Here is a 13,812-nt window from a genome sequence, read left to right on the forward strand (position 1 = left end):
CTTGGGAACCCCATGCCATGCGCTCCTGTCCATGGCACTATGGATTGTGCTGCACCATACCACTCTGTCCCCTGGGATCAGGGCAGGAAGAAGTCAGAGGAGAGAGTGGAAGAGCAGAGACACTTGCTGCTACTGCAGTCAGGGTGTGTGGGGGAGGGGCAAGGGGAGGGTTGGGTGTGAACCCAGGGGCCTCAAAGTAACTCTTAACAAGCTGCATGTGGCCCACAGGCTGCCACTTGGACTGCCAGATCTATAAATGGTATTCCCTTCTGTCTTGATCTCTGAGTTCTTGTTTTGGAATTGGTTAATAACATATTATTTGTGTCTGTTTTGGCATCTACAAAATAAAGAGAGCATAAGCTTCAGTGAAAAGGAATAACCTTCCTAGGGAAGTCCTAACGGAGTAGAATGGCATGGGATGCTTTCCTTAATATCAAAAGAAGTATTTCCTGGAGTTTTGTCTAGAGGAAAAATTGTGAGAATATAGCCAAGTCAGAAAAGTAATGCACATGAAAGTAGTAGAGCTGTTTTCTTGTGTTGGTGCTATTCCCACACTTGCATCCCAACATTCACAGTATATCTGTTATTTAGAAGTGTTTATAAGGAGAATCTGTACAGTTCTTTTTAAAGTAAACTGCATATTAAATAGCAACCTACAGTAACATTTGTTTATTATGTGCTGGCACTGGCCTTTAACATACATTTCCCCCTCTCTTAGCAGCTCTTAGAGTTACAGCAGTCCAATATGCAGCTGAAATCCAATCTAGGCACTTTAAAAGACAGCCAGGAATTTACAGAAGATAAATCTCAGAGTACTCAGGATTATCAAAATATGATGCGACTTCTTGAAAAACAGGTAGGTTCACTAATTAGTCTCTCTGTTTGTATTTCAACAAATAAGAATTTCTGTAACTCTTATTGTCTAAAGTAGTTGTTTCTTTTCTGATTTACAGCTATCTACTAAGTACCATTAATAATTTCTGTAATGAAAATGTTTCTTAATATGACATGAAGAGGGCATTAGATGCACTTGACTCAGATACTAAGCTGTGACCAATATACTCTGAAAGAAATGTAGTGGTCGAAGCCAAATAAACCATTTACATCTGCCTCTGGAGGCTGCTTTGGTTAAATACATTTAAAAATTGAAAAAATGAGAAGTAGCTCTAATGATCAAAACATGATGTAACATGATGAAAAACGAGTTGTATTCTAACACAGGGGTTTCAACTGTGGGTCACAACATTTTGGTCCCGTAGGCCAGATGAATGGTGCAAGGCCAGTCTCTAGACCAGGTAAGATTTTTGCACACCAAGATTGGGCTCTGGTGGCCCTGTACCTCCTCTGCCTGCTAGGATTGGCTCCAAGGTCCCATGCCACCTCTGCCCACTGGGACTGGGTTCTGAGTCCTCATACTAGCTCCATCTAGCCCCTCACGCTAGAATTGGGGGCCTGTGCTACCCATACCCAGTTCCATGTGCTAGGATCAGGGTCCAGGGCCCTGTACAGTCTCTGCTTGGTCCTGCGTACCATGGTTGGGTTCTGGGGTCCTGCACCAACCCCAGCCAACCCTCCACACTGGGGTTAGGTCCTGTGAATAGGGTATTAGTGCAAGAAGCAGGAGATCCAGGTTTTAGGGTTTGAACCAGAAATCTGGGTTTTCTGGAAAATTTTGAATTCCAATAGAGCGTGATCTGATTTAGCATGTTTATTTGACTTGTATTTAGTAAAAAATACACAACTAAATAAGTACCCCCATGTTAATTTTGTGTCCCAATAGCCACAAGTATTTGAACTGAAATATTTGATTAGGAAAAAAATTAAATACAGCACACTTAATGTGGTTTAAATGTTATATTCAAAGCTTTATGTGGGAAGAAATTATTTTTATTGGAATACTTGTAAAAATGTAAAGACAATACAGAGTAGCATGTACTTCCCTTACATTGTTTGTTTAAATTTAAGAAAAAAAAAATAAAGGCTCTGAAAACTGTTAACACACTAATTTTAGCATACCCCAAAGAACTGTGCATGATATGCTGTGGCTGTCCACTCATCTACATCAACAAAATTTAACTCCCTTCCACTGAGGTCATTGCACCATCTCCAGTTTCACTGTCACTAGCTGTAGAATCACTCACACTATTTATGAGTTCCATTCCAGAATCAGACTGAAGCAAATTGAACCGCATTCTCTTTTGCTAAACGATAGTTTTACCAATGAGTCTGTGGGCGAGGACAACTTATCACGCTGCATCTTCTTCACTAATTGTGCTTCTGACTGATTCTCCAGAAGCAAGAAATGTTGAGAAATAGAAACAAGCTTAGCAGTGCATTCATTTGTTAGTCTATTTCTCTTTTTTGTCTTAATTGAGCTGAAAGCTTTCCAGTTCTGTTCGGAAGAGTAGTTGTTGGTGGAATGCTTAGGATCCTTAGAGCAATCCTGGACAACAGTCGGGTGTTACAGTATCCCTTCCACCTTGTGAGAGGAGACATATTCTCTGCTGCCCAGCAAATGTCTTTGAGTTTTTCTTTTGCGTGGTACTCAGCAATATCTATCATCACGGCTATTTTGTCGATACTGGGGACATTCTTAGCTACTTCCATAATTGTATCAAGAGCAGTAGATAATTCATCTTCTGATAAATGTTGTCCTCTGTGTTGAGGATCGAAAAGGTTTGTTACCAGATGAACTGGATGAGAGCAAAACTCAGATCTCTTAGTAAACATTTGTTTTACATCTTCTTTTTTGAATAGAGGTAAAGAAGGCAAAAGCTTGATTAGATTTTCATTCAGTTGTCTGTATACTTCTGGAATATTTGAAAGGCTTGGTGCATCTCCTTCAAGTTTTTTGATTAGCCACTGAAGCTGGTAGTACCAAATTGAATGCTCCTTGAACTCTAATCCAGAACACATCGTTGTTGAGAATCTGCTTACAAATATTCATGGGAATAATCTGGGATACTGCGTCATATATTGAAGCACACTTCAAACAGTTCTTTGTGCACAGCAAACTATGTAAACACTTTGTAGCCAAGCCCCATCTAGTTTCTCCTGGCAATAAAAATGCACTTTCCTTCCCCTGCTTCTCTTTCTGTAATTTCTTCAAAGTCTGATTAGCAAAATGATGATTGTTGAATACCTTCACAATCGCTTTGCAGTTTACAATGTTGTCTTCATTGTATTCACACTTACTATGTCCTTTGCCAGAAGATTCAACCCATGAGCAAGACAGCCAAATACTATTAAATGAGGAATACTTTTCCTTTAATATTTGCCATGCAGCTTTCATGTTTCTTGCCTTATGAGTTACAAGGGTGGCTTGTACCCTGGAGGGACCTGCACTTTCAATCTCTTCACTCAGTAATTTGGCTATGTATTCACCTGTATGACAAGAAGGTTTTGGTAGCAATTGTTTTCAGGAATACTGGTTTAGGTGTTGCTAACATAATGTTCAATAAAGAATTTCCTTGTATATCAGTCCATCCATCTGACATCAGAGTCAGTGATTCTGCTTGACCAATCCTTTGAATAACCATTGTTTGAACTCTGTCTTACTCTCTATCTAAGAGAGAATGTGATAAGCGATAATGTGACAGTAACTTATATGACGAGTGAATTGGTTTGTAATGTTCTTTCCAGTATTGATTTTCAGTTATGGAAAGAGGTATACCACCTGCAAATATAGCTCTAGCTAATGTCTCATCTGCTTTTTCTTGATCTTCTTTCGATATTTTGTCCACAAAGCTTGAGAAAAAGGTTGACTGTCTTGAACAGTTACTCATGGTGGATCGCATATCTGGTGACAGTGATCTTGAAAGCGAGCATCCTGCTTCTTCTTCCAGACCTGGCAGCTCAACATTTTCATTTTCCATTTTTTGCAAATCTGCTGTTTCATTTGAGCTACCAAGTTCCTGCAACAAAATGGGGGTGGGGGAGAGATTTTTATTTTAGCCTATTCTACTCTGGCCTCATCCTTCAGAAAGAGAAGGAAAAGCGGCAGGGAGCTTGCTTCTCCCCTCCCTGCCAGAAGGAGTACTCTGCTGCTCAACTTGCTGCTCAGTTGCCCTGGGGCTGCAGAACCAAAGAGAAGTATAGTCTGGCCTCTGCCATCAGCCAGAGGACTAAGCTCGCTCTGTTGGGTTGAAATAGTTAACTATTTATCTATTATGTAATTTAAAAAAAATATATTGTTAAGCTTAAGTCACTTTGGGTGCTTAGTGCAAGCAGAAAAAGAGGATATAAATATTTTAAATAAATAAAAGTCCAGAGTTGCATTAACAACCTTTAAAATTATAATGTTCCAAAACAATATAGATGCTAGTGTATACTGTGTGTTGTTTAACATATTAATTTGTTTACTTACATAGGATTCCTGATGTAGACTTTTCTTAGATGATGTTGCTCCACCACTTCATTGCATTAGCTTTCTGTGCATGGCCTGTATTCTTTCAGGACAGTTTCTACATGTTTTTAAATGTTTCTTCATTCTTGTTGCGTTGTTAGCGTACTGCTGCCTGCTGTATTTACATCTACCAGCTTTCTCCCTTCTTTCAATAGCTTGAACTTCACTATAATGATGCCACGTGCTAGTTTTTTTCTGATTAGGCATGATTATGACTATTTCAAGCCAAAAGCACTAAAAAACTAACAGATCTTATACAAACACTTCCAACTTCCCCTAACTCAAGGAAGGAAATGAGGCACAGCTCTGCGCTTGCTGAACTGAAAGTGAAACAAAAATTAATCACAGGTTTAGTTTTGGTTTTCCTTTCACTTGCAGCCTGAGATGAAATAAGAATTTTAGCTTTGGTTTTGATTTGACCTGCACAGCCAGCAGGGTGATTTCATACCTTGATTTTTGGTTTGGATTATTATGTGAGTGTATTTACCCTCCTGTTTACAGATCAATAAAAGATATATGTACTCTCTCTCTCTCACTTCCTAGGGCTAATTATCTGAAAAACATTAATTATAACTTTGAAACTGCCAAGCTTGCCTAATATTGTATTGGCATCCATTCATTGTAACTAACGAATTCTTTGAAACAATGACTTTTTGGAAATGGAAAATTTCCCACAGAAAAATAAAGCAGTGGAAAACTTCCTGCCCTACACTTCTGATCTGAACCAGAAAAGATTTGAACCTGTGTCTTTTGCTTTCTAGCCAAGTGCTCTAACTAGGGAGCCATAGGTTAGGCTTTGCCCAGATCCCTCTCTCTAACTCTCCTCTTGAAGCTGGCCTGGTGCACCTTGGATTTATTATTCTTCAGTTAAAATGGCTAAACAGCACTGTGAAAGTTTCTGTCGCATTGGGATCAGGGGCCCAGTGAGAAACCAATACCCTCTCCCTTCCAAGGCAGCATCTATCTCACTGGGTGCATCTACGTGTGCAATTAATGCAGAGCAATAAACTCAGAAGGAGTTTGAACAAGAGTAAACTACTCCTGGATGCAGAATCTACACGTGCACCTGGGACGGCAGCAGTTTGGGCTGGGGCAGAGCAGGCCTGGGCTGGCAGGGGGCACAGCCCCAGGCTTTGGGTGGCAGTGGTGGAGGGGTGCCTGGGGCATGAGGGTGCTGACAATGCGAAGCTGTGTGGCTAGATGGCAGGTAGTACTCTGGCCCGCTGCTGGCTGGGCTAACCTGCTATAGTTTATACCCACGGTCAACACCTACATATGCGTTTAATTGCACTTTAATTACCTCAGCTAAGATAGAACTGTCCCCAACAGTACTATCTTGCTGCAGTATAGATTAGTTTGCTATGGCCTAATACTATCACATGTATAGCCAATGGGCATGTCTACATGTGCAGTTAATTTGAAGTAGGCTTACTGCACAGTAAGCATACTGGGGAGCACATGTGCTCCCTCTTGGGAGCAGATTTGCTCCCACCCTGCTGTGCCTCCCTGCAGCAGCCAGGGAGAGCTCCAGGCTTTCCCTGGGTGCTAGCCCTGGGGTTGGCAGGGAGCACAGAGCCAGGAGATGGCGGTCTCCTGGCCCTGTACACATCAAGAGGGGTCCTGATGTGCACGGGGTGAGAGAGCTGCTGCTGCAGAGCTCTCCCACCCCATCCACATGGGGACAAGTTCTGTGCCCAATGGGGCCTCTCCATGGCTGGCCAGGACCTGTCCCCATCTGGGGCAGGTCCCAGCCAGCTCCATGCTTTGCCCCTTCCCCACAGTTCTTTCCCAGCCTCATGATTGGGGCACAGGGATGAGAAGAGTCCCTTCCCCTGGAAATTCTGCCCTTTGCTGCCTAGCTGACTGGGAGCAAATTTGCTTCCAGTCTGCCGTCTACACGTGCCTTACTGTTCAGTAACTACTCCACAGTTAATTTGCTAACTGCATTTGTAAATAGCAAACTAAACAAGGAGTAGACCGATATACTGTGAAGTAAACATCTACACGTGTAGACGTTGATGCTTATTGCCCAGTAAATTAGTTTACTGTGCAGTAAAGTGTCTCATGTAGATGCGCCCAGTGACGCTTTACTCTGCAGTCAATAGTCTACTCCGCAGTAAAGCACATGTGTAGATGTGGCCACTGAGACATGCAGCTTTTGGCTTATTCTCCTGTTCCTGGCTCCACATAGTCTTCTCTTTTTGGCTGCCCAAATATATAAATCAAGGTTACTATGAACAAATATAATACTTCCAGGATGTTTAATAACCTAATGACACTAAAACATGTGAGGCACTTCAGTGCTGTTTTAAGTAATGATAAGCATTTACTGAATTTTTAAAATTTTAGTCATTTCAGGCACATTCTCTACTTTAAGGTTGTTACCAATTTTTATACAAATAAAATTGTGAAAATTGACATTGATTTCCTCTATATAGGAGAGTAAATGGACTTCTAGAGTACAAGCCCTTCATCAGGAGCATGAAAAAGAAAAGGGCCAGGTAAGAGCACCCCTATTGCTGTACCTAATGGCACAGGAGAACAATGTAGCAAGCTGTCACTTCCAGCTGCTTGACTCCTCAGCTTGTATGACCAAGTAACCATTTATACATGGTTTGACTGGGGCAGGGGGAATCCTTTAGCTTAAGTCCACAGCAGGGCTTGAATTCATACATCTGGAGCCATACCTAAACACCTTAACTGCTCTGCTGTCATGCCTCGAGACTGCATAGCAATATTCTTAAAATAACATGCACGTTTTTCACATTTTTAAGCAAATAGAATAAAAGAAAGTGTTTCATGGATGGAATGTATGTGGTTAGCATACAATACCTCCTGGATTAGACAATGCAGAGATTTATAATTTATGTTCAGAGTAAGTCCTATGAGAAGGCAGAGTTGTTCACTTTTCTGTGTGTTTATTTAGTGGCAGCACCCAGAAGATAACAGTCAAGATCAGGGAGCTATTCTAACTGTAAAAGAGTTTATATATACATGCCTGAAGAGAATATAATATTTTCACAAATGTTTAAAGTGGTGGTGCTTCCATTGTTGCCAAATGACAGTATTTTAGGGAAAATACATCACTGAAAATGCAAATGTTCATCTATCCGGGACCTGCAGTAGGAGACTTTTTCCAGTGCAGGACCTTCAAGCCCTAACCCTTTTTTTAAAGCTGTTTTGACTATTTAGCACAGTATCTTTGAGCAGTCCTAGGAAAAACACTATCACAGAATGTCAGGTTTGCATTAATGCATGTATTTTACTTTCCATCCTTCTCTTCCTTAACCTTTTTAATATCTGAGGTTTTCTCCGTTATAGTCATATCTCCTTCCTTCTCTAAGTTTCTTTCTCTTTTTCTTTCTCCTTTCATTTCCTGTTGATCTGTATGTCAAAGTAGGAACTGTCCAAATTACAACTGAAATAGATCAGAGGCTACATGGGCAATACCACTCTTCCCTTGATAAGGGCTGGGAAGAGCCACAGAACCCCCTCAGAAGGGATGTACTTAATTTATCTCATTAATGCTGATCCCCAGTACTCGGAGTTAAGCCTAAATGGACAAACAAGCGAATTGTATTCATTGCCCAAATTCTGATGTATTTTCCCTAAAATAGTGTCATTTGGCAACAATGGAAATGTAAATTTTGATATAAATATACGTTTTTCTGTATGTCCTACTTTCACACTGTGTTCACAATCTATATGTACATCTTTTTCTACTTGCTATAATTTTGTATAGTCTCCGTGAAAATGAAAAGTCATCAAGACCAAGGTTTAGGAAGCACTATAGTATGTTCATAAGTCCCTGTGAAATGACACATGGCTAAATACTTTTCTGGATTAGGTTCCTAGAGAGAAGGATTTAAACCAAAGTTCTGCTTATTTGAAAAAATAAAATATTAAAACATTTTATGCACTGTTTTTACCAAGCTACTTTTCCCACTACTTGTTTTTTAGCTTTTGTTGCAGCTTGAGAAGCTTAAATCATCAATGACAGAGGATCTGAATAAAAGTAATACCTTTTATAAGAAGAGGATAGAGGAGCTAGGGCAGAGACTTCAGGAACAGAATGAGCTAATTCTTACTCAGAAAAAGCAGGTTCGTTTTTAAAATATATTTTGGGTATGAAAAGCTATGAGACATAACAAAAGATTTTTAAAAGTAATTATTTTTTGATAAAGTTTCAGTCCCATAAAGCATAATGAGATCCAGTGATTGAAATTACACATTTGTACTAGGAATAAGTCGCAACTTACAACTAATTGGGCATGTCTTCATAGTAGGTAGGGTCAGAAAGGACCTGAGCAGATCATCAAGTCTGACCCCCTGCCCTGGGCAGGAAAGAATGCTGGGGTCAAATGACCCCGGCTACGTGATTATCTGGCCTCCTTTTGAAGACCCCCAGGGTAGGAGTGAGCACCACTTCGCTTGGAAGTTTGTTCCAGATCCTAGCTGTCCTGACTGTGAAGTAGTGCCTCCTGATAGCTAGCCTGAATCTACTCTTGGTCAACTTATGGCCGTTATTCCTCGTTACTCCCGGTAGTGCTCAGGGGGAACAAGGACTCTCCCATAGCCTGCTGGTCCCCCTTGGCCAGTTTGTAGACGGCCACCAGATCCCCTCTCAGCCTTCTCTTGTGGAGGCTGAACAAGTTCAGCTCCTGTAGCCTCTGCTCGTAGGGCCTGCCTTGCTGCCCCTTGATCATGTGGATGGCCCTCTTCTGGACCCTCTCAATGCTGTCCACATCCCTTCTGAAGTGTGGCAGCCAGAACTGGCCGCAGTACTCCAACTGCGGCCTGACCAGCGTCACATAGGGGGGGAGGATCACCTCCTTGGACCTGCCCATGATGCATCTGTTGATGCATGACAAGTTGCGGTTAGCCTTCCTGACCGTGTCCCCACGTTGGTGGCCCATGTTCATTTTGGAATCAATAATGACACCAAGATCCTTTTCTGCCACTGTGCTGACTAGAAGGGAGTTCCCCAACCTGTAGGTCTCCTGCTGGTTCCTCCCCAGGTGCAGTACCTTGCACTTGTCAGTATTGAATCCCATCCTCTTCTCCTCCGCCCACCCCTGTAACCTGTCCAGATCTAGTTGTAGCCTGTCCCTCTCCTCCAGTGTGCCCACTTCTCCCCACATCTTAGTGTTATCTGCGAATTTTCACCCCCTCGTCCAAGTCACTGATGAAGATGTTGAACAGTGCGGGCCCAAGGACCGAGGCCTTGGGGACTCCACTGCCCACATCCCTTCAGGTCAAAAAAGACCCATCCACCACCCCTCTCTGGGTGTGGCCCTCCAGCCGATTTGCGACCCATCTGACTGTGTAAGCATCGATGTCTCTCACCCCATTCTCATTAAGAAATTAGGCGACTGTGGCAATGTTGAAGGCCTTCCTGAAGTCCAGAAAGACTACATCCACCGTGATGCCTGCATCCAAGAATTTTGTGACCTGGTCGTAGAAGGCTACCAGGTTGGTCTGACAGGACCTGCCTCAAATTAACCCATGTTGGTTGCCCCTAAGCATGATCTCCCCTGCTGGTCCCTTGCAGATATGCTCCTGGATAATTTTCTCAAACAGCTTCCCCAGGACTGAGGTAAGACTAATGGGCTTGTAGTTTCCTGGGTCCTCCTTCCTCGCTTTTTTGAAAATGGGGACCGCACTGGCCCTTTTCCAGCCCTCTGGCACCTTGCCAGAGCACCATGAGTGCTCATAAAACTGTGCCAGGGGTCCCACAATGACCTCTGCTAATTCCATCAGCATTCTGGGGTGGAGATCATCAGGACCTGCTGACTTGAACACATCTAGACCCACCAGGAGTTCCCTGACTAGGTCCTCACTGACCCTGGGCCTGGCAGCGCCTCCCCTGGGTCCATCGGGGATCCCAGTGTGGGGGATGCCCTGGTCCCTGCTCAAAAAGATCGAAGCAAAGAAATTGTTAAAGAGGTTAGCTTTGTCGTCTGGTGTGACCACCAGATTTCCAAGCGTATCCTGCAGACGCCCTATGTTACCCGGTACCTTCTTTTTACCCCCTGTGTATTTAAAAAAGGACTTCTTGTTATCCTTGATCTGGGTCTCTTGTCCCAGTTCCATTTCCGCCTTAGCCTCCTAACAGCCCCACTACAATCTTGGGCAATGGAGGTAGAATCCTCCTTGATGATGGCTCCTCCCTTCCATTGGGTGTACGCCTCCTTTTTAGCTTTGAGAAGTTTGTGGATGCTTTTGGTGAGCTATGGGGGCTTTTGAACACTCCTGCTCCCTTTGATCCGTGTAGGGATTGTCACCCTTTAGGCTTGGAGGATCGTCTCCTTGGAGGATCCTCATTACATGTGCATTAATGTGCTATAGGTACTGTGCATTAGGTTTAGTACCTGTAATAAGAGATACTAACAGAATGCACGGTACCAGTGCTACTGCCTAATAGCACCGACACACGCCTTCTTAGTGACGGTAATGTGCAGTAGACTAATTCTAACGCACATTACCATAATAACACGGCTTTTGCTATGCCTGCACATTTAACACCTCATGTTGATGCACCCAGTATAAAGGTAATTAATTATGGAATAATTTACCTGGGAAGGTGGTGGATTCTCCATCACTTGAACTGATCTTCCTAGAAGAGATGATACTGTTGAAACAAAGTTATGGATTTAGATTCCATGTTCTATGTTATTCAGTAAATCAGATTAGAACATTGTTGTGGTCCCTTCTTTAAAATGCATTGATTTATTGATTTAGTAAATGTTGCACATTTACAACAAGGGTTTGAATTAATAGATTTGTGCAAGTGGTTAATTTTAAGCACACACATAAGCATTTACAGAATTCAAGCCAAGGTTGGGGAGAGCTGGTTATTAGTAAGTTACAACTTTTCTGTCTTTTCATAAGAAAAGTAGCAGCTGAACCTCAGATTAACTGAGCAGTAAGCAAAAGACAATAAATCTGAGTTTGCTCATGGAACAGAAGAAGCTTAGTTCAGAAATATTTCTTACGAAAAAGTGATACCTATAAAAAAAAAAAAATTGCATTACTTGAATTGTCAAATAGCTACCAGAGGTTCCCAGATTATTGTTTGTGAAAGGCAATTATGAAATTCAAAGTTTTCTGTACTGGACAATATTGGCGATGCATAAGGGGTGCACACTGGTGCATGTTCACCCCCTGAGATTGGCAGTGCACCCCCTGGGAGAAGCGCCGTTAAATAACATCAGGTTTTCGTTTGCCCACTTCCCGAGCCTGTCAAAGTCAGCCTGGATTTACCCCCCTGTCCTCAGTGTGGATGCTTTACCCCAACGTTTGGTATCGTTGGCAAACTTGGCCAGTCCACTTCTGACTCCAGTGTCCACATCATTAACAAAGAGGTTGAACAATATAGGTCCAAGGACAGAGCCTTGTGGGACCCCACTGGTCACAGGGCACCTTGACGATTGACTTCCGTCAACCACCACCCTCTGAGTCCAACCACAGAGCCAATTTTCCAGCCAGCAGATCATGGTAGACCCGAGGTCACAGTTGGCCAGTTTTGCCAAGAGGTGACCATTGGATACCAGATTGAAGGCTTTTTTTAAAGTCAAGATGTATGACATCAATCTCTTCCCCCTTGTCCAGGCGATAGGTCACTTGGTCGTAAAAGGAAATGAGACTGGTCAAGCACGACCTACCTGCAACAAACCAGTGCTGGCTATCCCTCAGGGTGTTGCCATCGGCCAGTCTGTTAAGAATGGCCTCTTTGATAATTTTTTCTAAGACCTTCCCTGGGATTGAGGTCAGGCTGATGGGCCTGTAGTTTGCCAGATCCGCTTTCCTCCCCTTCTTGAAGATAGGCACCACATTGGCCTTCTTCCAATCTTCGGGCACTTCACCAGAGTGCCAGGACCTCTCGAAGGTCCATGCCAGGGCCTGAGCTATGATACAGGCCAGCTCCTTAAGTACTCTGGGGTATAAATTGTCAGGGCTGGCTGACTTGAAGGTGTGCAGCCTCTCAAGGGGTTCTTTCACAAGGTCAGCATTGATGGAGAGCAAGGAACTCACTCGTCCCTGTCCTGTAGCGGGCAGGGGCATCCCATGGGACTTGTGAAAGACTGACGCAAAGTACCCATTGAATAAGTTGGCTTTTTCCTGGGCATCGGTCGTCAGTTGTCCCATCTGGTTTAGCAGGGGTCCAGTGTTTCCCTTGCTTATCCTCTGCCTCCCACATATCTAAAAAAGGACTTTTTATTGTACTTGATACTTGTAACCAGCTGGAATTCCATCGCAGCCTTGGTTTTCCTGGTTCGCTCCCTGCAGGTCCAGACCAGTACAGTATATCCCTCCATGGAGGTGGATCTAGCCTTCCATCCTTTGTAGGTCTGTCTTTTTAGATGCAGGAGGTCTGCTAGTTCCTTGTTGAGTCAAGGGGGCTGCTGTGCCCTCTTGCTGCCTTTCCTCCGAGACGCCATAGCCTTAACTTGTGCATCTAGGATCACTCCCTTGAGGAGCAACCACTCTTCCTGGGCTCCCCTCCCCTTGGCGTCATGGTCCCTTAGGGCCTCACCGACAAGTCTCCTGAGCTTGTTAAAGTCAGCCCTCCTGAAGTCGAGGACCTCTGTACTGCTGACTGACTTGACCGCTTTTTGGCAGATGGTGAAGGTGATCAGCTCATGGTTGCTGTCACCCAGCTTCCCTTGATAAATATCAATATTTATTGATAAATATCAATATTGATATTTATAAACAATATCTAGAAACCACATTAGGGGATGAAGAGAACTGAGTATGATACCAGTATCTTAAAAGGATTAAGTAAAATTTTGAGGAGCAACGACATTTAAGTCTGACCCCTCATTTATAAAGCTTATTAAGCATGTAGTAAAAGCACTGTTATATGTACAGATTATTCAAAGTAAAAATTAATTTATATGGGAGTGTAGTGACAAATATAACACATCTTTCTGAGGAAATTAAATAGTCTGCTTTCAGAGAGAAATGGACATAATATATAGTTAAAAATTTTACTTGTAGTCCTGCTTTGCTGAACAATAAAAGTACAAGCTGTTTCTACTGTCTAGAAATATATTTTAATTTTTACTTATTTTAGGAACCAAAGAAGTCATTTGCAAATACTATATTGCAAGATCTTCAGGTTGCAGAATTAAGCCATCAAAAGTGAAAAATCACTATTTAAGCTTCTTTAAGCATTTTTTGCATTTTCCTTTTATAGGGATAAATTAGCGGTGTGAAATATGTTGAATCTATCTTAGAACTCTTGTTACAGCTTTATTGTTTACAACCTTTATTTACCTGAGCATTTAAATCTGTCCACTGATACTTATTCATTAAATATGACATATTTTGTTTGTATGTATTGAATTGGAGGTGAGGGAACTGAGGGTGAGCCTGGGATTATTCAGGCACTCTGTGCAGTG

At 42.6% G+C, this 13,812-nt stretch overlaps 1 protein-coding gene across 8 annotated transcripts in view; it reads left to right on the forward strand.

Annotated features, from left to right (window-relative positions):
- Positions 1-13,812, forward strand: part of DZIP1 (DAZ interacting zinc finger protein 1) — an 85,079-nt gene that overhangs the window by 30,642 nt on the left and 40,625 nt on the right. For 6 of the 8 annotated variants that reach the window (XM_059721118.1, XM_059721119.1, XM_019486951.2 and 3 more), the window contains 3 exons: positions 719-856; positions 6,844-6,906; positions 8,366-8,506. In XM_059721118.1, coding sequence (XP_059577101.1) covers positions 719-856; positions 6,844-6,906; positions 8,366-8,506 — 342 coding nt within the window. The remainder of the gene's footprint in view (positions 1-718; positions 857-6,843; positions 6,907-8,365; positions 8,507-13,812) is intronic. The other 2 variants (XM_019486954.2, XM_059721120.1) reach the window with 2 other exon arrangements.

The sequence above is a fragment of the Alligator mississippiensis genome, chromosome 1 (assembly GCF_030867095.1).
Source record: "Alligator mississippiensis isolate rAllMis1 chromosome 1, rAllMis1, whole genome shotgun sequence".
Lineage (NCBI taxonomy): Eukaryota > Metazoa > Chordata > Crocodylia > Alligatoridae > Alligator > Alligator mississippiensis.